Below are 23,877 nucleotides of genomic sequence, written 5' to 3'. Positions count from 1 at the left end.
TGTCTGTCTACGTACACTTGAACGCGCACCTGTCCCACACTCCGTGTTGGGCTTATATGGACACACTTTCGTCTCGTTGGCATGCCTGTCGAACGCCCATGTCCTCCGTCGTGTTGACGCCCATCCGGCTTGGCGAGTTCATTGGCGGCTGTATTGCTGGTTCGGGCATCATGCACTCAAACCGGGCCGGATCCTTGAAAGATGTCGGTAATCATATTGCTTGTAGGGGGATTGTGATAGTGTCGCCGTGGAAGAATTGCAGTCCAGGGATTTCAAAGGGCTCATCCAACAAGCTAGAATATGGCTGATAGGAAAAGTCCGAGACGAGAATGGAACCGTCGAGTCTGGTCAAAAACCCCTACACCTACGTAAGCGTGTGGGAATTGCTCACCGATGAGGGGCACTTACTCCGTCTCCATGTTGCTCATTCATGTATTCCTGGGCCGCGGTGAACGCGAGTGGTTCGGCGCTTGGTACAGCATCCACTCTGTGACCTTGGACCTCCCAATGGATAGTATTCAAGTCCGGTGTCGCGCACGTAGCCTCGCACTTGTTCTCGGCCCGTTCCACCACCTTTGCGGCGATCCGCTCAAAGTCCGAGCTCACTCTGATGATGCGCTTGATCTCGGGACTGTCCTCATTGTGTGGACTCGAGAGAAACTTCACAAAGCACCCCATGAGCGCAAGATCCGAGCAAACCCTGGCACCGGTCGGATTCTGCAGGATGGCGGTAAAAGTCGCAATAAAGGCATTGGCCGGGTAAAAGAGGACCCTCCTGGTGGTTGTGGTCAGTGTCGAAGCACCATCGCCGAGGATGGGGCAACATCTTACCAGACGTATCCGAACGCCATCTCAGGAATGTGTCTCAATAGTCGTAAAGAGGCTCGGGCGGCGAAACTGATCATCGCATTGGACTGGAACAACTGGCCTGCCGAACCCGTAGGACGGGCTTCACTGGATGGCTTGTTGGGTAAAGCCGCCCAGGAGCTGTGCTGTAAAGCAAGTCGGTGGATCGTTTGCACACAGTTGTGATAAGCGAAGTGTAAAACAAGCACATGTAAGATCCGTGGGTCGTCGAGCTTGAACGTCACATCGTAATCCGGCTGAACTTCGAGAGGAATGCTTTCCTTCCACTTTTCCAGCTTGAGGTCCAGTTCAGCGCTGATGGTCAAAAGGTCCTCGTCGGAGCGCTCTGATCGCTTGGCAGAATGTAACTCTCGGTGGGCGGCTGCCTCGATGACTGCAAACTCCGCCATGGCTCTGAAGATGTTGAAATTTCCCCGCCCATTTGGAAATGTCATGATTCCGAGCTGATCCACCGGGTTTGGACTGGGGAGCTCAATATGGCGCGTATCCAGTTCCGAAGACAAAGGGAGTCCCGACCGGATGCGTAGATCATTGTCGAGACGATACGCTATCCAAAAAAGTCGATTTTGGTGCTCCATGTCACTGCTGTCAAGCTTGGACAGGGATCTTCGGTTGGTGGCAAGATCTGCCAGCAGGCTCTTCGCCGAGGCGAGTAACGCCGTTGCTGGGCGGGGATCTGGTGTACCTTGCAGGATCAGGGCCGTTCCGATCAGCGCTGGTACAACCCACGGGTCGTTAGATTGGAGAAACAGCTCGGTCAGCACGGCAAGGCTGTTTCGAAGAAAGTCTCTGGCCTGTTCAATTGCGGCACAATCCCCATCTTTAATGGGCTTTGTCCCCAACGCAATCGACATGACAACGCTCAGGCTGGCCCACCATCCCGCACTCTCCGGGGGATTGGACGAGTACTGTTGTTCGAACAAGGCCATGAATGGCGAGGTGCAGAACAGTGGCACTATGCTGTTGAAGTCACGGAAATACTGCTCGACGGTCGTCATCGCCTCTTCCTTCGACGGAAGCTGCACCCAGACACGGCGACCAAAGGAAGAGCTGAAGAAATTCGACTTCCAAGTTTCTTTCATGGTAGTATCTTGAGCTGCCGCTAGCAGAGTCTGCCGGTCTTTGACTCCAGGAGTCCATTCAATGGCACATTGAATGCCCTGAGGCGAAAAGGGGGAGAACCCGCAGGACGGCGAAGTTCGGGAAGCATCCTCGGTCTTGTCTGGAGTTGGATATTCCTCGGTCGACAAGGGGGCGCCTGGGAGATCCGCGCGCGACACGAGAGTGTTTTGCTGGTTGTCTCTGCTGACCTCGTCGGGCGGCGCCATGCTGGGGATTTGCGCCACAGGAGTTTCCAGTCGCGAGTCCGAGTTCATGGCCATTTCGTGACCGATTGGCGTAGATGCCAGGACGGTCGACCTCGCAGGGTCTTCGTCCATCTGGGTCGTGGCGAACGAGTGGGATCTCTGGTAGAGGTCGGTATTTTTACTCGAGGAGCTCACCGCCGCGTTGAGCAGTGACTCCATACGTAAGAGTCGTTGTTCGAGCTCATGGCTGGACTTTGGGCTTGGCTTATGTGTCAATGAGAGCGTAAAAGATATGGTTTGACTGCCAACCTTCGCTGAGGCCCCCGTCGATTCTTAGTCTGAGGAAAAAAGCACTCATGTTTTTGCATGACACAAGTGGTGCAGGGCGACAGCCCGTCACATTTTGTCTTCTTCTTCTGGCAGGTCATACACGCCTTTTGTCGTGGACTCTTTGTCAGCCCGTGTTTTGGCAGCAACGAAATTGACCTACCGCAGCGGTCCGCTTTCGTTTCGGGGGTTGGGTCCCAGAATCCATGATGGCGGGATGACAATGGAGGGCCAAAGTCGCTCTACGCGGTCAAGCAAGAGTCTCAAGGCGAATTCTGAATCGCGGGCTGGGAATAGAGGGTGTTTTTTTTTCCCCCTGGAAGATCTGAATCTAGGAGTTGCCATGAAAAAATGTCCCCAGGGGTCTGGGGCCCCAGCGCAACAACGCGGGGTGCAGGGTTGAAGCATATCTCACTAGCCGGAACCTGGCGGATGCCCCCGCAATACGGGGCATTCGCGACAGGAGTGGTTTTGCCCATCGTCGCAGCACAAAAAAAGAAAAATGCATTGGGCTTCGTTCCAGGCCCTGGTCGTCTCAGCAATTCATTGGCCTACAGAGGCTGTTCGTCCTCCACATCAGGCTGCAAACTTTTGCTTCCTTCGGTCGACGTTGCTGATTGGCCGGGCCGGATGCAAAAAAAATTCCGTCCCGGATACGGGTGCTCTGTGCCACGGATCCATTTGATTTTGCTTGCAAATAAGTAGGCGAGTGGCTTACACCAATCTCCGCCGTGAATCGGTGACCAGCGGCGCCCGCAGAGCAAGACTCCCGTTCCCGAGCCTGCCTTGATAGCACAATTCGGCTTGACCCCAGGGCATTAGGCGCCGTCAAGGGGGCAGAGAGTGCAAAAAGAAGTAAAGTCACCTGCCCGCGACGTATCAGTGTCCCAGTTGTGAATGGTCGTCAAGAAAACATGTCATCCAGAATAGCCTCGACCTCGTGGCCCTCTGTCGCAATAGACGATCGCGTCAAGGCGCTTTTCGACCGCATGCTTACTTTGATGGACGACCCTGCCGTCGAGTCGGGAGTCAAACTCGCGGCTGAAATATTCCTCCCTGACGCCACTTTTGTATCCTCGGCTGGAGAATTCAGAGGATCAGAAGGCAAGTCGAGAGACATAGTCCCTGTCAAGAGTCCCACCTTGATCACATCCGAAACATCATCTAATCTCCCCCAGAAATCAAGGCGTCCCGCATCAAGGCGTGGGAGCTCGTGGAGTCCAGATACCACAAGATCGTCAAAGTGTACGCCGCCACCGTTGATGGTTCGGATTTGCTTTTCCTCGGCAATGCAAGGCTGGGGCTCAAGAACGGCAAGAGCATCGAAGGGGATTTTATTGGACGTGCAGTCATACAGAACGTCCAGGGGCCAACTCCTAAATTAAGCTTGTTTCAAGCGTGGGGGGTTCGTGTTCCCTGGTCCAGGAGAGAAAAGCGTCACTGACGGTCTTCAGGACTCTGGACCAATGACCCGGGCATTACAGTGAAAAAGTCGATAACATACAAGACTAAAAAGATACTTACATCCAGCCGGTGTGTGCGGGGCGGGGAGGGGCCGGGCGGGGTGGAACCGGGCGTGGCCCGGACGCACGACTTAAACCTTGTTTTGTATGGTTGACTTGGATGGCCAGACCGCCATGATCAGCACGTTGACTACCAAATAAAAGAACTCATAATGGTCCCGAGCATGTTCCACTCCCCCAGTTTCTTCCCCACGTCGTTCCCAGACGCGCCGATGCCGACGATGAACGGCACAAAATGTTCGGACTTGCCGCTAGGGTGAACCGCTTCACTGTCGGGGAACTCCTCCCGCCATTTGAGCATTTTCTCACACTTCTGATTTATATCAGGAAGCTTGGAGACTTCTTCCATGGCGGTCTCGAATGGCCGATTGCTCGGAATAGAGCCTGAACGGCTCTTGCCCATGATCTCATCGATGACGGCGTCGAAATTATGGTAGCTGGAGCCACTGGTGAGAATCACGCAGCCCTCGTCCCGGAACGATTCAAGGGATCGCCCGAGTTTGAGAGCAGCTGGGGCGGCCTTGTCACGTCCCGTGGGAATCGATACCTGGACCACTGGAATATCGGCCTGGGGCCGGAGCAGAATTAATGGAACCCAAACACCATGGTCCCAGCCTCGGGTATCGTCCAACACCGCCTCGAAGCCGTTTGCGTCGAGCTTCGCCTTAATTCTCTCGGCGAGCGCGGGATATCCCTTGGCAGGATATTTGAATTGGAAGGCCTCAGGTGGCAGTTGAGTCGCAAGGTCGTCGAAATAGTCAAAGTAGATTTCCGGATTGGCCCCGGAACTAATGTGTGGTTGATCCGTCTCCCAGTGTGCGGTGACCAGAATGATTGCTTTTGCTCCATCCAAAACCCATCGCGTTTTTTTACAGAGTTCCACAAGACCTTGTTGGTGGTCGGCCCCAAGAAGGGCAAACGGCCCCGCGCCGTGTGAGATGAAGAAGGACGGAGCCTTTTTCACGGATTGCTCTTCTGTCATGGTGGAGGCGTCGAGCTGATCAAGTTCTGCAAAATCGTAGGTGATCAGCAGAAGTGGTCTCGTTTTGCAGTCTGGAGAAATGCTGCCAAACTTTTAAAAAGCCGGGGTCGATCGAGTCCTATGCCTCGCTCCCGGGTTCTAGATTTCCTGCGGGTGCCGTCCCGACTCCCAGCTTGGGTTATACAGCCCTTGTGCGATCCGCGATGCATCCTGCTATTGATACTGAACCGCTATTCCGGTTGGACTGACAAAACGGCGCGCCAGCTAAGCATAATAGTTGATCCCGACTCATTCCTGCGTGGGCCTCGTCATACGCAAGTTACCATACCAGGCAGCTCAGCCGCGATGAGAGCGTCCCATCAGGCCACGGCCTTGGGGCCATACAGAATCCCGTGAGCTTATTTCACCACATACGGAGTAAGAAGGGGACTGAGACGGATGATAACTGCCACTGGACTGCCAGCCGTGACAGCGTGCCAAATCACCAAAGTTGGTCACGTCGGCAATGGACAAGTTGCAAGCTCTCAGGGGACCCCCGGAATCACCTTTGTCGGCCCGCCCTACATACTTATGTTGCTCCGCAGCTTGGCGCACGGCTGAACTACTTGTCGAAGCAGGGATATGCCCGAACCTTCCCGAGGCCATTGACCTCTACTTCAATTTCGTCGCCGTCCTTGATTCCTGTCCCCGCTGCCCCTTCTGATTTAAACCAGGTGCCACCTCCGCACGTTCCAGAAAAGACAACCGTCCCGGGTTGAACCGTGGTCCCTATGCGTCCAAGGTCAGCTGCAGGAAGTTCCAACATTCCCGGAAACTCACCAATGGACATGGACGACAGAATTTGGGCAACAGTGAAAATCATGTTCTCCGTGTTGTCGTGCTGCACGACCTCGCCATTCCATTTGGTAGTCAGCTCCAATTTAGGAGGATTGCCCACGACACTGGGGTGGACCAAGACCGGGCCTGCGGGAGTCCAGTTATCAAAAGCCTTGGAGAAGATGAAGTTCATGCGCCCGAGGATTTTGCCTGGACGTGGGGAAAAGTCGCACCCTGTCGTGAACCCGACGATGTTCTTGGCGGCTTCTTCGACCGAGATGTCTTTCAGTGGTCGGGAGCCCGTCTGGAACACCATCTCTCCTTCATAGTCAAGACATTCTTGCTGGACCTTGTACGTTCGGAGCAAGGCCGGGTACGGTGGCGCCAGAGATGTCGCCGGGCGATAAAAGATGTACGGCATGTTGGGAAACAAATCCTACTCCAGCGGTAAGTCCTTGTTAGCCTGTCTTGCACCTGTGAAGTAGCAACAGCGCCTTCTTGTCCAGGTGCAATTGGAGGCTTACCGGGGCGCTGTAGAACAGGGATTCCTGAACATGATCTTTGTAATTAAGACCTGTGTTGACTACCATGGGAACCGTGGCAAATGGCGCCAGCAGCTTGTTCCTGATCACCGTGGCCTTCTCACCCGTCAACTTGATGTTGTTGAAGACAGGGTCCCCGGTCGCGATCTCGACTTCGAACTGTTCATCCAGGTCTCCATCTGCCTTGGGGTTCACGACTTGGGCAAAAGTGGGCACCCCTTTGTGCTCAAATCGAACCAAATGGGTCCAGATAGACTGCTGAGACATGATGTTGAAGTATGAGGCCGTGAGTTTTCGATTATGCCGAAATAGACTGGCGTTTCAGTTTGGTTGGAACACAGCAATCCAGATGAACATCAGATCCCTCCCTGCCCGTTCTCATTTTATATTTCAGCCTCTGTTCGACGTTCAGATGTCACAAAGGGGCCATTCGAGTTGGACAGTGGACGCGCTTCGGTACACCGGGTTCCCTGTGCCCTGGAAGCGGCCCAGCTTTGCGTTGAAACTGACCGTGGGAGACGGCAACGTTCAATCCGAGGAGACCTCCCATACAATTACTAAGCAGATCCTCACAGTTGCGTTCAGCCGGAAGTCCCTCGCGTAAAGCTATCCTGGGTACCCCGTGCTGCCCGTGCTGCCCCCGCAAAAAGATTTTACGAAGAATCTGCATAAACCCGCATGTATTTTCCTGGTTCTTCTCCTTCCGGCCTCCCGAACAATACTCGGTGGTAGGTGGTCAGTAGGGCAGGGAGGGTTTTCTACAGTAGATCGCCTCCGCCAGTAAGTAACTGCGGTGTCTGTCCGGCTGCGTGGGCCTATATTTATTCTCATGGATTGGTTTTCCCTTGGCAAGACTGGGATACGGTTATTTGGGACCAGTTATCTTAGAGACTGCCGACAACCTAGACAGCTAGACTAATGGGGCAGCCCTGGTCCTGATCCCCTGCTCATTACGCTTTGTCCCAAGCATCCTTTTCTCCCATGACAAAGGCCATTGTTGCATCGGGATAGTCGTGCTTTGGTCGACGGTACCGATTTGGCCCGCTGACTTCCATCACCACACCGTAGGCTTCTTGGTCATTCAGGAGCTCATACACGGCGTCGACAATGTTGTCTGGGGTGGTCAACTTGTCTTCAGGCATGGTCGGCGTGATGCCCAGCTGTTTCAGCTTGGGTGGGAGACCGATGTTGGTTGGCACTGCACCGGGCAGAATGGTGTTCACTCGAATCTTCTCTTCCTGAAGACCTTTCCCGAGGCTGCGAGCCAAACCCACCACGGCATATTTTGCTGCGCAATACAACGGCAGAATCGGAGACTCGTATAGAGCCGATGCTGTGCTAGATTCAGCCCGGTGTCATCTTGATAGAGCGCAAAGAATTCCTTACCGGAACTTGTCAGGATCAGGGTGCTGCCTGGGTTGGGATTCTGGCGGAAGTAATGAAGTGCCAAGTACGACGTGTAGATGTAGCCGTCCACGCTGACTTTGCTGGTCGCAAGACTGGGCTCCGGAGGAGGCAGTGTCTCTTGTTTGGCGTAAAAGTCTGCCACATCAAGGATGCCTGCATTGGAAAAGACTAGGCCAGGCATTAGCATGGGAGTTCAGCCAACATCTGTTGTTCACCAAGGATCTGTCACCAAAGTCAATCCTCTGCCACTTTTTCCACGTCTTTTCAAACACCTGTACTAGAGATTCGTATTTGGTGATGTCGACTTTTGTAAAAATGCCGTCGACTTCCTCCGCGGCCACCTGGCCTGCCTTTTCGTTGATGTCTGCGATCGAGACCTCCCACCCGTCCTTGTGCAGTCTTCTGGCCGTGAAGAGGCCGATCCCGGACCCTGCGACATGGTATGAGTATGAGTCGAGCCACATGACGGGTGAGGGAACGCACCCCCTCCAGTGATGAGCGCAACCTTTTTAGACTCCATTTTCATATGTGTCGATAACGCTTGACGCAACCGGTACTGCCTTTGACTGTTAATGCTTCAGCAAGGTAGAATATCGAATTAAGTGCTCAGTTCTGTGTGCCGGTCTCCGGATGTCCTCGACACAGAACATGGACACGTTTCGACGCCGGATACAGAATTCCCGCCCACACCCGGCGAAGATTGGGCCAAGCCGCGGCACCTCACTCGTAGCTTGAGGAGATACACGTGGTGGCACGAGCAGGAGAAGCGGCACCGCCTTCAAATGCAGAAAAGTTTTCTTGCACCGGGTAGACGACCTTTGCGACTCGAAGCAGCAATCAGATCGACATACAGTGACAATGACGGATAGCTCGTCCTTTTTTGCGTTCTACAACGTGGTTGACGGTGCCTTGCGACGTTCCCCAACCATCCACAACGGTATCGATCCTGCCAATTGCGAAAAACTTTGGGATACCCCTGTCGCTAGTAAGGTCGACGTCAACGATGCGGTCGAGGCGGCGAAGAAAGCGTTTAAGGAGTGGAAGAAAACAACCTTTGATCAACGCGTTCAATTGTTAAGAGAGTGGCAAGACGCACTGAAGATCTATTCCGAAGAATTTAGTCTCATAATAATGCGGGAAAACGGGAAACCGGTCAGTGCTGCCATTCCAATGCTTTTTGGTCACTGTCTAAACAGCGAGAAGAAAAAGTTCGCCGATGTTGAGGTCCAGCATTCGTTCGTTAACATGTTTGAGTACTTTCGTGAGAAGCGATTGAAATCATTTGTGAGCGATATACTAAATGCGTTGTAGTATCATTAAAAATACCTGAGGAACACCATGCTGCGAGTGATCGCGAATACCGGGTCAAATACACCCCGCTCGGTGTCGTCGTTGGCATAACGGCGTGGAATTGTAAGAAACAGAAAGAAATCGGCAGGGGTCGATCACAATGGACTGACACGAATTGCCACCCCACAGTTCCTCTAGGTCAACCTCTTATGAAGGCGCTGCCGGCCTTGCTGGTCGGAAACTGTTTCATCTTGAAGCCGTCTCCATTCACCCCTTACAGCGGCTTGAAAGCCGTGGAGATCGCGCAAAGATTCCTGCCTCCTGGTGTCCTGCAAGTGCTCGGCGGTGACGATCAACTTGGTCCATGGCTCACCCATCACCCTGACGTCCATAAGGTCTCGTTTACGGGGTCAACCGCGAGTGGGAAGAAAGTCGCTGCAGCCGCTACACAGACTCTAAAGCGAGTGACCTTGGAATTGTGAGTCGATTACCCCACGCTCCAGACAGCCTTCTGATAGCTTTGAAGAGGCGGAAACGATGCAGCGATTGTGTTTCCCGACGTCGACGTGGACGAGATAGCCCCTCAAATTGCCATGGGATGCTTCTGGAACTCGGGGCAGGTCTGCACGGCCATGAAGCGCCTCTACATCCATGAGGATGTGTATGCGAAAATGCTGGATGCCCTTGTGCGAGAGGTGAAAAAGATGAAAATGGCCCCAGGAACGGAAGCTGGTGCGATGGTGGGCCCAGTGCAAAATGAAGCACAGTACCAGAAGTTGAAGGATCTTTTCCAAGACGCTTTGGAGCACAATGGCAAGGTAGTCTTCGGCGGGAGTGTAAGGGAGGGGGCAGGCTATTTTTTCGAACCCACCATTGTCGACAAGCTGTCGGATGACTCGAGACTGGTTACTGAGGAACAGTTTGTGCGTTCGAGGCCTGTGAGACACTACGTCGGACTCAACATGCTAACCGTGTCTACAGGGCCCGATTGTTCCTGTCCTGCCATGGTCAAACGAGGAGGATGTCGTCAAGAGAGCCAACAATACTGCCATGGGACTAGCCGCGAGTGTCTGGACGAAGAACTTGACCAAGGCCGAAGAGATTGCGGACCAACTTGAAGTTGGGAGTGTTTACATCAACAGTTCCGAAAAGGTGTCGTTTGAGGTGCCATTTGGCGGCCACAAGCAGAGCGGGATTGGATACGAGTGTGGCCCCAACGCTCTGGCAATCTACTGTGACATGCAAATTCTGCATTATAACTTCAAGAGTTAGTGCCGACCAGATCAGAAGGCAGGGCTCGATTCCAACGAGACCAGCTCAGAGAATCCCCAAAGAGGACCTTCCTTCCTCAACGGGCCCTTAGCCAAAGAAAGCTTTCGGTGGATACCAAAGATTCTTCCGTGCCTGCATCCAGGATCACTGTAGTCTTGATAATGGGTCGCTCATGAGGTGAAAATGCGCACGAGAAGCCAGGTTGTGCACTCCGGATGTCGCGAACGTTACCGGAGCCATTCTTCGCGAGACACACATGGCCCGGATCTCGATCAAATGTCTTCCCGTGTAGCGTGCAAGAGTCGTTTCCGGTTTCGGTCGCTCAAGCGCACCGTCCAGTCCGTACCGGATCTCTTCCGATATCACTCCACCAGGACGTTGAGCAGCACGGCGCAGCGCAGCAAAGATGGCCTCTGCCAACCAAGTACATCATTCACGATTTCTGGGCCAACAGCAACCTGGCCGTCAATATATCCCCTGGAAAGGGCTTGACAACTACGCTCCAGATCTCGCAAAGCCTCCAGTATGGCGTCCAGAATACCTCCTTGCCCGGACGACCGCTCCATCAATGACTGGCGTCCGATCGAAGTCATCTGCATCGGCGCTGGCATGTGTGGTATTGCCGTCGGGTGCCTCTTCCCTCAACACATCCCCAATTTAAAATTGACCATCTACGAAAAGAATACAGATGTCGGCGGGACGTGGTTCGAGAATCACTACCCGGGCCTGCGTCCAGGTAAGGCTCCAGCCGGCCGTTTGACCAGTCTCTGGGTATGTCGCTAATAGACAGACCTTACGCCACACGTCTACCAGTATACGTTTGCCAGCAACCCCAATTGGACCAGATTCTACCCTCCGGGGCCAGAATTCGAAGAGTACCTGAGGACCGTCGCCAGAAAATATGAGGTTTACAAACATGTCGAGTTCAGCCATCGGTTTTTGAGCGCAGAGTGGTTCGAGGACGACGCGCAGTGGGAAGTGACAGTAAAGCGATTGGATGACGGCACCGTTGGTCCCTCCCCCAAAGTCGTAGACTCCTTGGCTAGAGCTGACCCTCAACAGACCTTCAAAGACCGTGCCGACATTCTGATCAAATGCACAGGATTTGTCAACGACTGGAGATGGCCTAAAGTCCCCGGTCGAGAGAAATTCAAAGGCACAATGCTTCACACGGCCAATTGGGACGACAATTTCGACCCAGAGGACAAGACGGTTGCAGTCCTGGGGTATGGGTCGACAGGGGTCCAAATCACTCCTGCGATTCAACCGATTGTCAAGCAACTGGATCATTACGTCCGCGGTAAGGTCTGGGTTCCTCCCGGTGGAGGGACCAATACAGAGGAACTGATTGAGCGCAACGCGCACATGAACTGTGAGTGGCTTTGTCGGGATCTTTTGCGGGCCGGTTGGAATCTCACATCGAATAGTCGATCACGACTTGGGCGAACGCCACAAGTTCTCTGAGAATCCAGAAACATACTTGCAGTTCCGCAAGAAGCAGGAATCCTATTGTAACAATGTCCAGAAGATCTTCTTCAAGGATACCGAGGCGCAGCTGAATTTCACCGCGTTCCTTGACCAAAACCTGAAGGAGACCACCAAAAAGAAGCCTTGGCTCTATGAAACCCTGAAACCAGACTATCCCCCTGGATGCCGACGGCTTGTGATGGGTCAGGGGTGGCTGGAGTGCATGCAAAAAGACAACGCCAACATCATTCCCAAGGACGTCAGGGAATTCACCGAAGCTGGCATCATTGACGAGGACGGGGTTGAACGAAGCTACGATGCCATTATCTGCGCCACCGGTTTTGATTCGTAAGCGTACATGACCTCCTCCTGAGATACTGAAGTTGACTGGTACTGGGACAGGAAGCTCGACAGCAACACTACCCCTATCATTGGCAGAAACAGCACTCCATTATCCATGGTGTGGAAGGACAGACCGACGGCGTACATGGGGATCCAGCCCGAGCAGATGCCGAATCTGTTCTTGATGTTCGGGCCCAATTCGGCGCCGTTCGCAGGATCCATTGTTCACACCTTCGAAGCTTGCGCTCACTACATTATCAAATGTGTCAAGAAGATCCAAAGGGAGTACATCAAGTCCATGGTCTGCAAGTATGTCTCCATACCCCCGTAGGGAAAAGCTTCACGGGCCCAGCTAACGGCTTCCACAGACCGCTAGCTCTGAAGAGCTGGATCAAGCATGTGGATCGCCACATGGGAAAGACAGTTATGTCCGCTTCGGTAAGACCGCGCCTTGCTCTCTCCGCTGGTCAATTGCTTACAACGCTTCTTTAGTGTGTCACGTGGTTCAAACGGAATGAACCTAATGGTCCCGTCGTCACATTATGGCCAGGCTCCGCCATGCATGGTTATTTCGGGTGGGAGAATCCACGATTCGAAGATTTCGAATATACTTCCTGGCTTCCGGAGGACGATCCGTTCGGTTGGATCGGGAATGGGAACACACTGGAAGAAAAGACCGGAGAAGGGGACACCACGCTTTACATGGACTACACCGACGTTTCCAAGGTCCTTCATGTCTCAACCACCGACTATCCAGCTCCGGGCAGACTTCAGAGCGCTCTGACTAATGGTCTTCATCCAAACTAGATAGGAAATCCAGCTTGAATATCGTTGTTATAGGGTATAACGTATTAGACGGGCCAGCGATTCGGATGTGCAAGCGAGTGGGTGAGTGAGTTCTCCCGAAGGATATGTAGACTACGACTACTAGATTTATCCTTCAGTCTCACTTTGACTGGGGCTATTTTATATGCACAACCGTTGAGCCTCATGAAGGTCTGAATTGTTCCCTTGGCCTGATTGCCCGAGCCCCTGATCTAAATCTTTGGGATACTTTGGGCACTGTATTCATTGCTTCGCGATTGATTCCACCATTGCCTACCCTAACTTACCCGTCCCGAGGTCTCCCTCCGAGTATAGTTGCGATGCTATTGAACAGACTATTCACCCTGGCCCGTAGCTTTTATCTTGCTTCCCGTAGTCTCGCACATTCCACCACTCAATATATTGCCTTGAAATTGCTCCACATATTCATCGATCATCTTCCGTGAATTTCTGCCTTGAAGTATTTGTCGCCAACTAGGAACAGCCTGTTCGCAGTTAGGCCAGAAGGTAAGTTTAGTGTCTTGTTAGGGTTCTGTATGTATACAAGCGTGGTCGGGTAGGAGGTCCTCACCATGTGTCTTTTCCTCCGAGATCTCTCCAGCCTGTACTTCCTCGCTGTTTTGGCTCCCCATGAACTGCAACCATCCGAGATCGCTGGCACACTATAGACCTGAAGTTTGCTTCCTGACATCATTGGGTCAAGGGAACACGGGCGTGGTGGATGAATTTGATCAACAAGACGCAGGGGGGGTGCCAAAAACAAGTTGGCTAAGGGGTGATGCCATGATGTGGCTCCAAACGGCAGCGTCATGCCATAAAAAACTCGGTGAAACAGCAATCGTGTTGGTGCCTCCAATCTCCTTGGTGAAACTGCCTCGCAGTCTGACCAAACAAAAAAAAAGAAAAAAGGGAAAAGGGAAAAGCCCTCGGGGCTCTCTCCTTACTCTAAAACTCCCACCATTCAGGGTTTCCTGGAGTTGCATTTTCTTGTCCACAGCTTCCAGGCTCATTTGGTACACTCTGCGAGATCTATCAGCATTCCAGCGAGAGTGGGATACCTTCGAATCCATCGGCTCTCACATTGTTTGTGATTTCGGCATAAGTCGATTGCCCCCTTTCCCCCACTCCCTTCACCCTGCCTGTCAACTCACCCACTGGCCTTCAGGATGTTACCTATACTGCGCTACGCGAATCATTCAGCCTTCGGCCACAACTTTGACGTTAATCAACGTAGCACTGCAGGTCTTCGACTCCGAATCAGGCCAAGTGCTTCCGGCAGCGCAGAGCTTTACTGGCCTGAATCGCTCTCGAGGGTTTTCGTGTTACCGAGGAGGTTTTGGTGCTCTGCATGTTCATTGCGAAGGTCCTGGAAGCTCTTTGCCGCGGGACACACCGTTTCCATCATTGTTTTCATCATTCTTCGCCTTCCGATCAAACTCAAGCTTGGCTGTCGAGGTCTTGCAGCTGCCAGCAATATTGGAAACTTCATGCACTCGGTAGGCGAAAAACCCCCTGCTCGGCCAGAACCCGCACCTGTCTCTTCCACCATCGGAGATTCATCCATCTTGACGAAGGGCTGGCGGACTCCCCTCCCCCAGTGATTGCGAGATTGTCCCTCCCCCGCCTTTTTCGGCCCCAAGCTAAGCGCAACCAAGACCCTAGGTCGGTGGATCATGAATGCTGTTGAAGGATCAAGAACACGACTTGCAGTAAACAACGCTCAATGCCAACCTACTCACATTTACTGGGTACTCAATTAACTACCACTGTCTAACCAATTGTGACAAGACTAAGATTCCGCGCAGCCGTCGCACCTCGCCCGAGATCCAATACACCCTGACACCGATGAGACAGTCCCGATATTTGATCTTGAGACAAGGTAATGGTACAGGAAGTTGGATAGGACCTGGGAAGAAGCAGAAAAGAGTGAGATCGAGTTGATACCTGTTGATTGGAGACGAGGAAAGTTTTTCATAGGAACATGGCAAAAGCTAGGCTGAGCCTGATCTGGCGATCACCACAATTTGTGACTCTGTCAGGAGCTAGCTCCGCATGTGGCGTTGACGACGGGAACCAGAGGCCCTTGCTCCAAGCGAACAAGGAACTGGTGGCATAATTGAGACACTGTAATTCCAAATGGTAGCCATACAGGTCCACCCATCCAGCCTGTCTTCCGCAAGTCCACGGAGTCCTTGCTACAGTCGTTTATCGACGACGCTTGACTTTCAGGTCTGCCTGCATCTATACTGGATTTTCCACTCTGGATTTGGCGACCTTACAATACCGTGCTCCAAAGCTAAAGGAGCGGCGCCTCCAGGGAGAGCCCTGATATCGTAGTACATGAGCATGTTGACAAGCCCGATTTTGATCTCATTGGCGGCGAAGAACCGTCCGGGACATGCATATTTTCCGTGGCCGAAATTGATCATCTCGTTGCTCGTGGAGACAAACTGATGCTTGGTTTCCTCTCCAAGCTGTTGGCGCATCTTGTAGAAGCGATGACCGTCGAATTCCATGGGATTTTCCCATTTCTCTTCATTCCACAGGTCACAGAGTGGTATGCCGACCATGGCTCCTGTTGGGAGCACAGTTCCGTCGGACAAGGTGATATCCTTGTGTACCTTGCGGTGTGTAGTCACTGGAAGAGTTAGCGCTGCACGAGTCTCACCCGAGGAGAGGGGGCGATACGGCGAGCCAGCAATAAGGGGGACTTACTCCAAGCCACCGGGTTCGTTCTTTGACTCTCCTTCATGAAGCTGTCCAGTAACTTGAGTTTCTGCAAGGTATTCTTGGTTATGGTCTCGCCTGGTTTCCAGACCGATGCAATTTCTTCCCGTAGATCCCCAATATACTCCGGGTGGTTGACCAGGTCATAGACAACGTGGACAAAGGTCCCTGAAGTGGTATGAACCGCCCCAAGGGTGTAGGCAAGCTGGCCGTGGATGTAGTTATAAGTGTCTATTCTCTCATTTGCAGTGTTCTCCATCCATTGGAATGCGTCGGGTGAGTCCTTTGGATTTCCGCTATCGGCAGTGCCCTGGGCTCTGGCCCGACGACGGCGTTCGACTTCAGGCTTGAGGATCCGAGCGGCTGCCGCGACGTCTCTCCTCAGCTGTCTGCACACTGGCAAGAACCAATGGACCACGGGGCGGAAGAGGTCGGGCACCATTCTCATCATGAAAGTGCCAGTAAAGTAGTTGACAGGGTAATTGATGTTGAGATCGAGCCATTCCTGGCTGTGACACAGAGGCTCGGGGACGAACGTGCGCGCAGAGAGTCTTGCAATAAGCCATCTGGCGTCTGATGCAAAAGTGGTCGTCGTCCACTCTACCAGCAGCATCATCAGTGGCGATCTTCTCGAGTCTGGCGGAACACCTACCGTCATTGACGGGCCACATCTGCTCCCTCAGCGCGTCCACTTCTCGGCTCACTATTTCCGTGACTCTGTTGATGGACTGGTTCAGGCCCTTGCGCACCGAGGTTGTGAAGATGTTATCGTGGCTAGCAGGGCGAAACCCTTCGAATCCTGGGTAAGTAGTGAAAAAGTCTTCCTGTAGAGCTTTGGCAAAGGTCATGCGATCGTCGTTACGGACTTCGTCCATATACCGAGGAGGCAGGATGATGGTCGGCCCAGTCGTGGTCTCGAGTTGGAAAGGCATATTCAACTGGTTCCGATTAACCATTTTGTGGAATGGTAATTTCTACCAAGAAAAAAAAAAAGGACAGGCATGCCCTACCTTTGCTACATTATCCCATACTAACTCTTTTCCATGGTGCAGGAACTTGACTCTCAGTTGCCACGGCGTCTTTGCCTTCTCATCCATCCCCACCATAGGGAATCCCTTATATGTTGGACGAGCATTTGCGATAAAGGTGCGGTAGACGAAGCTAGCCACTACCCAAGCGGCAAGCACCAGAAGTCCTCCTGAGAACGTAACGAACACGATCTCTGGTGGCAAAGACTGTAGACTCAGGTTATCCATACTAGTACTCATGGTCAAATACGTCAGAGGGCCAGTGTTGAGGAGATTGAAGGACGACTAACACATCTGTAAGATGGATAAAGACAAAGTGGAAAGCTGCTAATGTGGTGTTGGCCTGCACAGTCGGGCGGGTAGCCGCTGAGAGCATTGTTTTTGTGGGCGTCCCTGGAGTTCGGCTGCGGAGCTGGGGCTCCTATGTCGGATAAAAGACGAATGTTCTCATTCGTTTATATCAACAAAAGTTCCCGCGGCCCAGGGGTTTAGCCGAACACCGTAGTAGCCTATAAAGCTGTCACGAACGTGGTTCTGACAAGCATATAAGCTAAGAGTGTTAAGACCTGGTACTCGGGTGAGCGTTAGACCACAAAATATCCCGAAAGCATCCCGGGTACCAGAATGTGCCATTCCAAACCTGTGTCTCCACCCGAATGAGGGAACTAATCACGAAGATTGGTTGAATATTTTCTCCCTCTCTCTTTTTCTTTAAAAAAAGGGGGGATCACCTCGACCTCTCTTGCATTCCAAGAGGGAAGATGAAGGATCAGATGCGATGGGGCCTCCGGAATGTTACGAAGCTCTATTTGAAAGGGCGGCACTTGCTACACCGAGTACTCTCCCACGAGATGCATGGTATATTGTCGTGGTGAGTAAGCTGAGACCTTTTTGCCGCTTCCAGCAAAAAGTTAAGGCTGAATTCCGAGAACCATTTTTCCACTGACACCGGACGGGGGAGCGGCTACCGCTAGGCGGCCACGCTCATTACTGCAGATGGAGGCCATCATCTGGGAGACCTGTATCAATTTATCTTGAAACGCCTCGGAGGTGACGATGCTCCTACGGCGGCCAGGGACAGGGTCTACCACCGGCTGCACACCGTGGTGCTCAAGACGTGGACGTTGGCAGGCATGCCGCGCGCGTCGGACGGCTTATTCTCCCTGCTCCGGGTGGACCGGCCACCAAAGACCATGGGCCAGAGCCTCCCGGGGCTGATGTCCCAGCCAGAAGCCGTCATGGCTCGCACCGACGTCTGGTGGAATTTCGTTTTCGGGCAAGAAACGTCGGCGGCCATTCGCCAGTCCTACGCCGACGTACCAGATTTCTGTGAGTGCAGCCCGTTAATGACCTGTTTCGACCCTTGGTTGCAGAGAAGCTCACAATCGCCAGCATGGACCGTCGACTTTGTGGTGTACGGGCTCTATCTGGCCGAGTTGACCGCCTTGGATCGCGTCGAGAACGAGCTCCTGATCTTGGCCACGGTCATGGGACAAGGGGCACACCGGACGACTTTGGTCCATCTGCGAGCGGCAGGACGAATCGGTATCAGCACAAGGGACGTGGAAGGAGTGCAGAACGTGGTTGAAATGGTGGCAAAGCATCTAGGCAAAGACACCACGAGCTGGCCTCGGGTGCAACAAGTCGAGGCCGAGGAATGAGGCGTGGCAGGACCTTGATGGTTTCGGTGAGAACAACGCCGATAAAGGGTATTCAAACGTCACTGTGCATACTTTGAACTTCTATGAATCATTCCGATGCCATCAAGGTGACGTTACAAAGTTCTGGTGATCTGAATCGTTATTTCGAGAGCAAACCCAAATGACGCTTCAAACAACGCCACGTGGTAACCATACCGATGACTTCTCGAGGACGGCCAAATGGACGGTTGAGTCCAACCTCAACTGCATGGGTGTTCACACTTTTAAACTGTCGTCAGACGAGTAGTAAATGAACCCAAAGTAATATGGGTTTATTCCTCGCGAGAAGCATGAACTGATGGCGGCGGCGCATGAACTCGGCCCTCCCATCGACGTGTATACATCCTGTGGACGTCGCTGCAGAACTTATCGGTCTACCACTGGTTTCAGTTGCAGCACCAAAGCAGGCTTCTGCCAGAGCAAATATGTTTTTTGATTCCCCCAATCCTTGCTCTCCTCGCACACCTCAATATCAAAGTGCCAGAGAAGTTTGGAGAGTATGAGGCGCATTTCTGCCCAGGCGAGGCTGCATTTTTGGGTCAGCCAAGATTCCAGTGCCCTCAGATATGTGCTGCTGGAGACCGGCCAGAGAGGAGGGGGCTTGGGCGAGGGAAGGGTTGGGGGGGAAGGAGTTCTCACTTTTTGCCGATACAGTTCCGGGGTCCGACCGAAAACGGCTGGGATGCTTGTTTCCTGTCCCAGCTATACATGGCCGACCCTTCACTCAGCCAGCGCTCAGGCACAAAGCTTTTGGGGTCTTTGAAGTTCTCCTGGAAATGATTTATGGCGTACGGAGTGATGGATACTTGAGTCTATTGGCCGACGTGAGCATCCAGGTCTTTGGGGCCGGAACGGGAACGTTGTCGAACTTACATAGGGTGGTACCCAGTAGCCTGCGACCTTGCAGCCTTCCTTTGGAGCCCGCCGAGGCAGATAGCCCGCCACCGGAGGATAGATCCGCATTGTTTCTTCCAAGCATGCAGTGAGATAGGTCAGATGAGAGGTTTTGAGGATATTCAAATCTTCTTCCTTCGTGATGGAGGATCGGACCTCCTTCACCAGGCGATCGAACGTCTGTCGGTTCTTGGACATATAATAGAGGGCTCCCGAGAGGGCGGTGGCGGCCGTCTCACTGCCACCCAAAATGATCAAGGTAGAATTGGAGTGCATTTCCTCCACATTGATGCTCTCAGGATCATCGGTCCGGCCCACCAGGTAAGTCACGAAATCCGGTCGGTCGGTTTTGGTGGCCAGTCGACGACCCATGCGCTCGGCACTCATCCGGGCATGGTCTCGCATCCGCTGGGTTAGGCGCTTGGGGATCATTTTTTGCAGGATGCGATCAAACAAGGGGAACTGTTTCGACGCGACCATGAACACGGCTGCCACCATGTAGTCAAAAACTAAGGCAATCCAAGGGTGATAGGCGTTGTCCTCGAGACAGTGGAACGATTCGCCAAAGGTCAAGTCCCCGATAAGGTCAAAGGTGGTCCAATTGAGCAGGCGGACAATGTCTGTTTTCCCCTGTTCGGGTCCCCGGCACCTTTCGTACAACTTGTCAAGAAGCAAATTGACGTACTTCTGGATCATGTGCTCTTGGGCCCGTAGTGCTGTGTCAGAGAATGCGTGTGAGAGTAGTCGCCGTTGGCGGATGTGGACCGCGTCGTCGTCGGTCGAGTGGAGGCTGTCCACGCCGCTTGGGGGAGTGAAATAATTCATCTTGTCCTTTGTGAAATGTGGGACGCCGGTCCGATAGTTGTATATGTCCTTCCAGGCGTCCGGAGTAGCGAAACTAAGGTGATTGGGAGAATAACGAACCACCTCCCCGTACGTATCGTGGAGTGCCTCGGTCCAGAGATGCATGTCTCCAGAAACCATATGATACGCAAACGGGATCTTGGAGAAGGACGCAAATCTCGGACCCGGGAACGAAGAAAGGGGATGAAAGAACGCATCCCTGATCGCCGTCGTTACATAGTACAACACCCACTGGGCAAAGCTAGATTAGCACAACCCTTCGAGCACCGGGTGAAGAGCCGGGGGGCTTTGCGCGACACTGACTAAGATGCCAACAACAGCAATACCTAAGGGCCAAGATAACAATACAAAAATTCCGGCCATGGCCGCGTTGTTGAGACGCTGAAATAGCAGGGCGAGATATCGTCGCCGAATGAAGCTCTCAGCCTACAGGGCGAAACGAATCAAGCTGTCGGGAGTCGCTGACAAGAAATAGCTACTTCAAATCAGAGCATACCAGATAACTTTGCAGACTGCATGGACTATTGATCTCGAGCCCGCAAATATCCGGGGGCGAGAGGGAAGCCGCCAGCCCGGGGGCGGCTATTGACACCCGAGGAAGCATACCTAGGGCACAAGATGGCTTGGCAGTTCGCCTAATGCATATCCCTTCAGATGTCAACACGGCAAGGGTTGTGCGAGCCGGCAAGACATCGAATTCTGCGTCCGGTACCACCAGCTAGGTGCCGACGCGCCAGACGTTTTGGCTGATCGCCTAGGGCTACGGGAATTCGGATCCCATCACTGGCGAGCAGGAACAGTCATGATGAGTGTTGACAGGGTCTCGAGATAGCCACTGTGTGGCAAACCACCTGAGACGCTAGGCGTTTCACCAACTCTGCCACCTACCTCAACACCGTTGTTCTCGCCGATCTGTGATGGGATGGCGACGGAATAGGAGGTTTCAGGAATGGCCTTCAGATCACAGGCCAAAGTGTATATAAACAGACAGAGTCTCTCTGAGTAGGCAGAGGGACAAGAGCACAATCAAGCAGATAGATCCACTCTCATTCTGCGTACAACAATGAGCCTCTCTGGCTTCTGCTTGGTCCGGTCGTCCTAATGAGACTTTTCCTGGACCCTGACGACATAAGTCACCTCGCTACCATGGTTGCGCAAGGTGCCTGTTTGGCCCGCTGGGACGTAGATGGCATCCATGGTGTTAAGCTCCTGGTTTCCTCCAATATTGGTGACTGCTTTGCCCCGGATAACCACGTTCAGCTCACTGCGGCTGCTGCCTTGTACCACATACTTTTGGGCCGGGGGAATCACCAGCAGCCCCAGTGCCACAGTGTCATTCTGGATCTTCAATTGCGGCTCGGGACTTGCAGTCTCCTGCGTGGGCGCGACGTAGGTGATCTCCCAATATTGCTGTCCGACCAGTTGATTCCACCGAGGTTCGAGGTCTTTGAAAGGCACCACCTGGATCTTGCGTTGCGACTCATCCTGGGGATTCGGCATGGCCGAATCCCAGTAAACAGAGGTGCCCTTTTTCTCGATCGCATCATGCACCCATATCAGCTCCACGTCTTCATCTCCATACGCTCGAACGCTGTGGGGAACCGTGGCCGGGATGTATATGCAGTCGAAGGGCCCTGCTTTATGACTTTCACCATATCCATCCCATCCCAACACCTCGCCCTTCAGGATAACATAGATCTCCGTCACTTGATGGTAGTGGAGTCCTCTTTGTTTGTTGCCCGAGGGCAGGCCCATAAAGCCAACCGAAGCGTCGTGGCTAAGGACTGCGTGGCCCGGGTTGGAATTGTAGTAGCCTTCAGGACCAGCCACCCAGCTCAGCATCCAGCGCATCATGCCCGGAACTTGTTGTGGTAGGTGCCATGAAGGCTCCAAATCCTTCCATCAAATGATCTGAGCAGCCATGGTCCGTGACCCTTTTGTTGGAAATGCCCCTTGTCGATGTAGACGATGTAGTTGGAGTTGAACGATGGAGAAAATTCCCAGGGCGAGTCTCCGCGACGAAGACAGCATTTCAGGTCGTTGCCCCATCGGTTCCGCTGACCCTATTTCTGATCGGAAGGGCGATGGACGAACTGCGGCGGAACAGTTTGATTCCGCTCAGATTATGCTTATTAGCTTTGTCAGAATATCTACCCATTGGCGGGCCATATCGCGTGAAGGATGGTAGAAGATTCAATATTCTTGGTATTCTAACATTCGAGTCCGAGCCTCCCCGCCTTGAAATCCTTTTCGGATCGCTCGGTAAGCGATTGTCTGAAACCTTGACTCTTTACTTATCATCTCTATTAGCCTGTACCAGGACGGAACTCTCTCTTCACTGAAGCGCGGATACGAACGAAATGGCTAATAGCAAACCCTTTAAAGGTAAAGTGATTACCGTCACAGGAGCGGCATCCGGCATCGGTCTAGCCACAGCTCGCTACTTAGCACATCGGGGTGCATCTCTATCACTGGCCGACGTCCAGGGGAAACTTCTGGATGAAGCAGCCGACACCATCAGAAAAGAATCAGGGGCCAAAATTCTAGCCACCGTTGTAGACGTCAGCAAAGACACTGACGTTGATCAATGGATCTCATCAACGATCTCAACCTTCGGAGCGCTTGATGGAGCAGCCAACCTGGCTGGGGTGTATGTGGAGGGAAGCGACCGCCCGGGGATTGCGAACCTGGACAATAGCACTTGGGACTTTGTGTTGACAATTAATTTGACCGGAATGATGTACTGTCTAAGGGCTCAGCTTAAGGTCATCTCCAACGGCGGCAGCATCGTCAACGCATCGAGCGTAGCTGGACTGCTTGGATCCGCTCAATTTCCAGCATACTCGGCCTCCAAGCACGGCGTCATCGGGCTGAGTAAGTGTGCGGCGAGAGAGGCAGGAGGGCGAGAAGTGAGGGTGAATGCTATTGTCCCGTAAGTGGGGTGGCCGGCCGGCAAAGGTACCTCGATGTCGTTTTGTCTAATCCAAAGGTCAGTGGCGAGATCCGAACCCCAATGTCGACGAAAGCCAGCCATCTCTTGACGAGTCCAGGCTATTCCGCGCCACGAGCAATTGCCAGACCAGGACAACCTGAAGAGGTGGCAGCGCTGATTGCGTTTCTCCTCGGGGACGAAGGTCGATTCATCACCGGATCTGTATATCAAATCGATGGTGGACGAATCTGCTAGCCTCTGGATCTTCGACGCAGGGACAGGATGCCTACGGGATCAGTCTTGCAAGCTTGGCCATGAGATTCCACAATACTACAAGATCGTAGAAGCAAATGCAATCTACTAGTTTGAAAACCGAGAAACAGATCTTCGCGTCTCGAAAATCTTTTATTTTGACACTGGTTTCTAGTCCACTACGCTCGACCCTAAGCCCTTTCTTTCTCTCTTATTACGTTCTCGGACCACGGGAGAAAGCCGCCAGAATAATAGTACGGAATAGTGTCAGGAATGGCTTGGCAGCGAGCTATCTAAGGAGTATATTGCCTATCTATAGGCGCAGTGCGACAGCGACTTCGAAGCTGAAGAGCTTTAAAGGGATGATCTGCGACCCGGTGCTATATACATATGGTCTTCTAGTGCCTTGGCGTCTTGGCATCCATAACAATCAACCAGAAACGCGTTCTCGATTCCCGATCTGCTGGACAGGCCTCTGTGCGTCGTTGCACGTGCACGCCGAACCCTGAAGTG

General features: G+C 53.0%; 11 protein-coding genes across 11 annotated transcripts; 4 read left to right on the top strand and 7 right to left on the bottom strand.

Annotated features, from left to right (window-relative positions):
• Positions 1 to 211: 211 nt before the first annotated feature.
• A1O5_09409 (uncharacterized protein) lies at positions 212 to 2,393 on the bottom strand (the record flags this gene model as incomplete). Its single annotated transcript, XM_007749988.1, has 3 exons — positions 212 to 358; positions 409 to 775; positions 832 to 2,393. 3 exons carry the CDS (start codon positions 2,391 to 2,393, stop codon positions 212 to 214), a joined length of 2,076 nt encoding a protein of 691 aa, XP_007748178.1.
• A 1,761-nt stretch (positions 2,394 to 4,154) lies between these two features.
• Positions 4,155 to 5,006, bottom strand: A1O5_09408 (uncharacterized protein; the record flags this gene model as incomplete). The annotated part of the gene is made up of 1 exon (XM_007749987.1): positions 4,155 to 5,006. The coding sequence occupies one exon, from the start codon at positions 5,004 to 5,006 to the stop codon at positions 4,155 to 4,157; it is 852 nt and encodes a 283-aa protein (XP_007748177.1).
• Positions 5,007 to 5,607: 601 nt separating this feature from the next.
• A1O5_09407 (uncharacterized protein) lies at positions 5,608 to 6,631 on the bottom strand (the record flags this gene model as incomplete). Its single annotated transcript, XM_007749986.1, has 3 exons — positions 5,608 to 5,774; positions 5,826 to 6,258; positions 6,347 to 6,631. 3 exons carry the CDS (start codon positions 6,629 to 6,631, stop codon positions 5,608 to 5,610), a joined length of 885 nt encoding a protein of 294 aa, XP_007748176.1.
• Positions 6,632 to 7,314: 683 nt separating this feature from the next.
• Positions 7,315 to 8,235, bottom strand: A1O5_09406 (uncharacterized protein; the record flags this gene model as incomplete). Its single annotated transcript, XM_007749985.1, has 3 exons — positions 7,315 to 7,697; positions 7,751 to 7,939; positions 8,001 to 8,235. 3 exons carry the CDS (start codon positions 8,233 to 8,235, stop codon positions 7,315 to 7,317), a joined length of 807 nt encoding a protein of 268 aa, XP_007748175.1.
• A 394-nt stretch (positions 8,236 to 8,629) lies between these two features.
• On the top strand, positions 8,630 to 10,333 carry A1O5_09405 (uncharacterized protein; the record flags this gene model as incomplete). The annotated part of the gene is made up of 5 exons (XM_007749984.1): positions 8,630 to 9,032; positions 9,083 to 9,184; positions 9,251 to 9,539; positions 9,588 to 9,984; positions 10,043 to 10,333. The coding sequence occupies 5 exons, from the start codon at positions 8,630 to 8,632 to the stop codon at positions 10,331 to 10,333; spliced, it is 1,482 nt and encodes a 493-aa protein (XP_007748174.1).
• Positions 10,334 to 10,858: 525 nt separating this feature from the next.
• Positions 10,859 to 12,949, top strand: A1O5_09404 (uncharacterized protein; the record flags this gene model as incomplete). The annotated part of the gene is made up of 7 exons (XM_007749983.1): positions 10,859 to 11,069; positions 11,124 to 11,341; positions 11,396 to 11,705; positions 11,761 to 12,148; positions 12,203 to 12,451; positions 12,511 to 12,580; positions 12,635 to 12,949. 7 exons carry the CDS (start codon positions 10,859 to 10,861, stop codon positions 12,947 to 12,949), a joined length of 1,761 nt encoding a protein of 586 aa, XP_007748173.1.
• A 2,243-nt stretch (positions 12,950 to 15,192) lies between these two features.
• A1O5_09403 (uncharacterized protein) lies at positions 15,193 to 16,962 on the bottom strand (the record flags this gene model as incomplete). Its single annotated transcript, XM_007749982.1, has 4 exons — positions 15,193 to 15,605; positions 15,683 to 16,294; positions 16,347 to 16,632; positions 16,705 to 16,962. The coding sequence occupies 4 exons, from the start codon at positions 16,960 to 16,962 to the stop codon at positions 15,193 to 15,195; spliced, it is 1,569 nt and encodes a 522-aa protein (XP_007748172.1).
• A 538-nt stretch (positions 16,963 to 17,500) lies between these two features.
• Positions 17,501 to 18,383, top strand: A1O5_09402 (uncharacterized protein; the record flags this gene model as incomplete). Its single annotated transcript, XM_007749981.1, has 2 exons — positions 17,501 to 17,593; positions 17,697 to 18,383. The coding sequence occupies 2 exons, from the start codon at positions 17,501 to 17,503 to the stop codon at positions 18,381 to 18,383; spliced, it is 780 nt and encodes a 259-aa protein (XP_007748171.1).
• A 405-nt stretch (positions 18,384 to 18,788) lies between these two features.
• On the bottom strand, positions 18,789 to 20,300 carry A1O5_09401 (uncharacterized protein; the record flags this gene model as incomplete). The annotated part of the gene is made up of 3 exons (XM_007749980.1): positions 18,789 to 18,948; positions 19,062 to 19,234; positions 19,296 to 20,300. 3 exons carry the CDS (start codon positions 20,298 to 20,300, stop codon positions 18,789 to 18,791), a joined length of 1,338 nt encoding a protein of 445 aa, XP_007748170.1.
• Positions 20,301 to 21,278: 978 nt separating this feature from the next.
• A1O5_09400 (uncharacterized protein) lies at positions 21,279 to 22,031 on the bottom strand (the record flags this gene model as incomplete). The annotated part of the gene is made up of 1 exon (XM_007749979.1): positions 21,279 to 22,031. The coding sequence occupies one exon, from the start codon at positions 22,029 to 22,031 to the stop codon at positions 21,279 to 21,281; it is 753 nt and encodes a 250-aa protein (XP_007748169.1).
• Positions 22,032 to 22,540: 509 nt separating this feature from the next.
• A1O5_09399 (uncharacterized protein) lies at positions 22,541 to 23,367 on the top strand (the record flags this gene model as incomplete). The annotated part of the gene is made up of 2 exons (XM_007749978.1): positions 22,541 to 23,112; positions 23,175 to 23,367. 2 exons carry the CDS (start codon positions 22,541 to 22,543, stop codon positions 23,365 to 23,367), a joined length of 765 nt encoding a protein of 254 aa, XP_007748168.1.
• Positions 23,368 to 23,877: the final 510 nt, after the last annotated feature.

This window comes from Cladophialophora psammophila (assembly GCF_000585535.1).
Source record: "Cladophialophora psammophila CBS 110553 chromosome Unknown aczJe-supercont1.16, whole genome shotgun sequence".
NCBI lineage: Eukaryota > Fungi > Ascomycota > Eurotiomycetes > Chaetothyriales > Herpotrichiellaceae > Cladophialophora > Cladophialophora psammophila.
The sequence above is the reverse complement of the archived record's forward strand: the minus strand, read 5'-3'. Positions and strand labels throughout refer to the sequence as shown.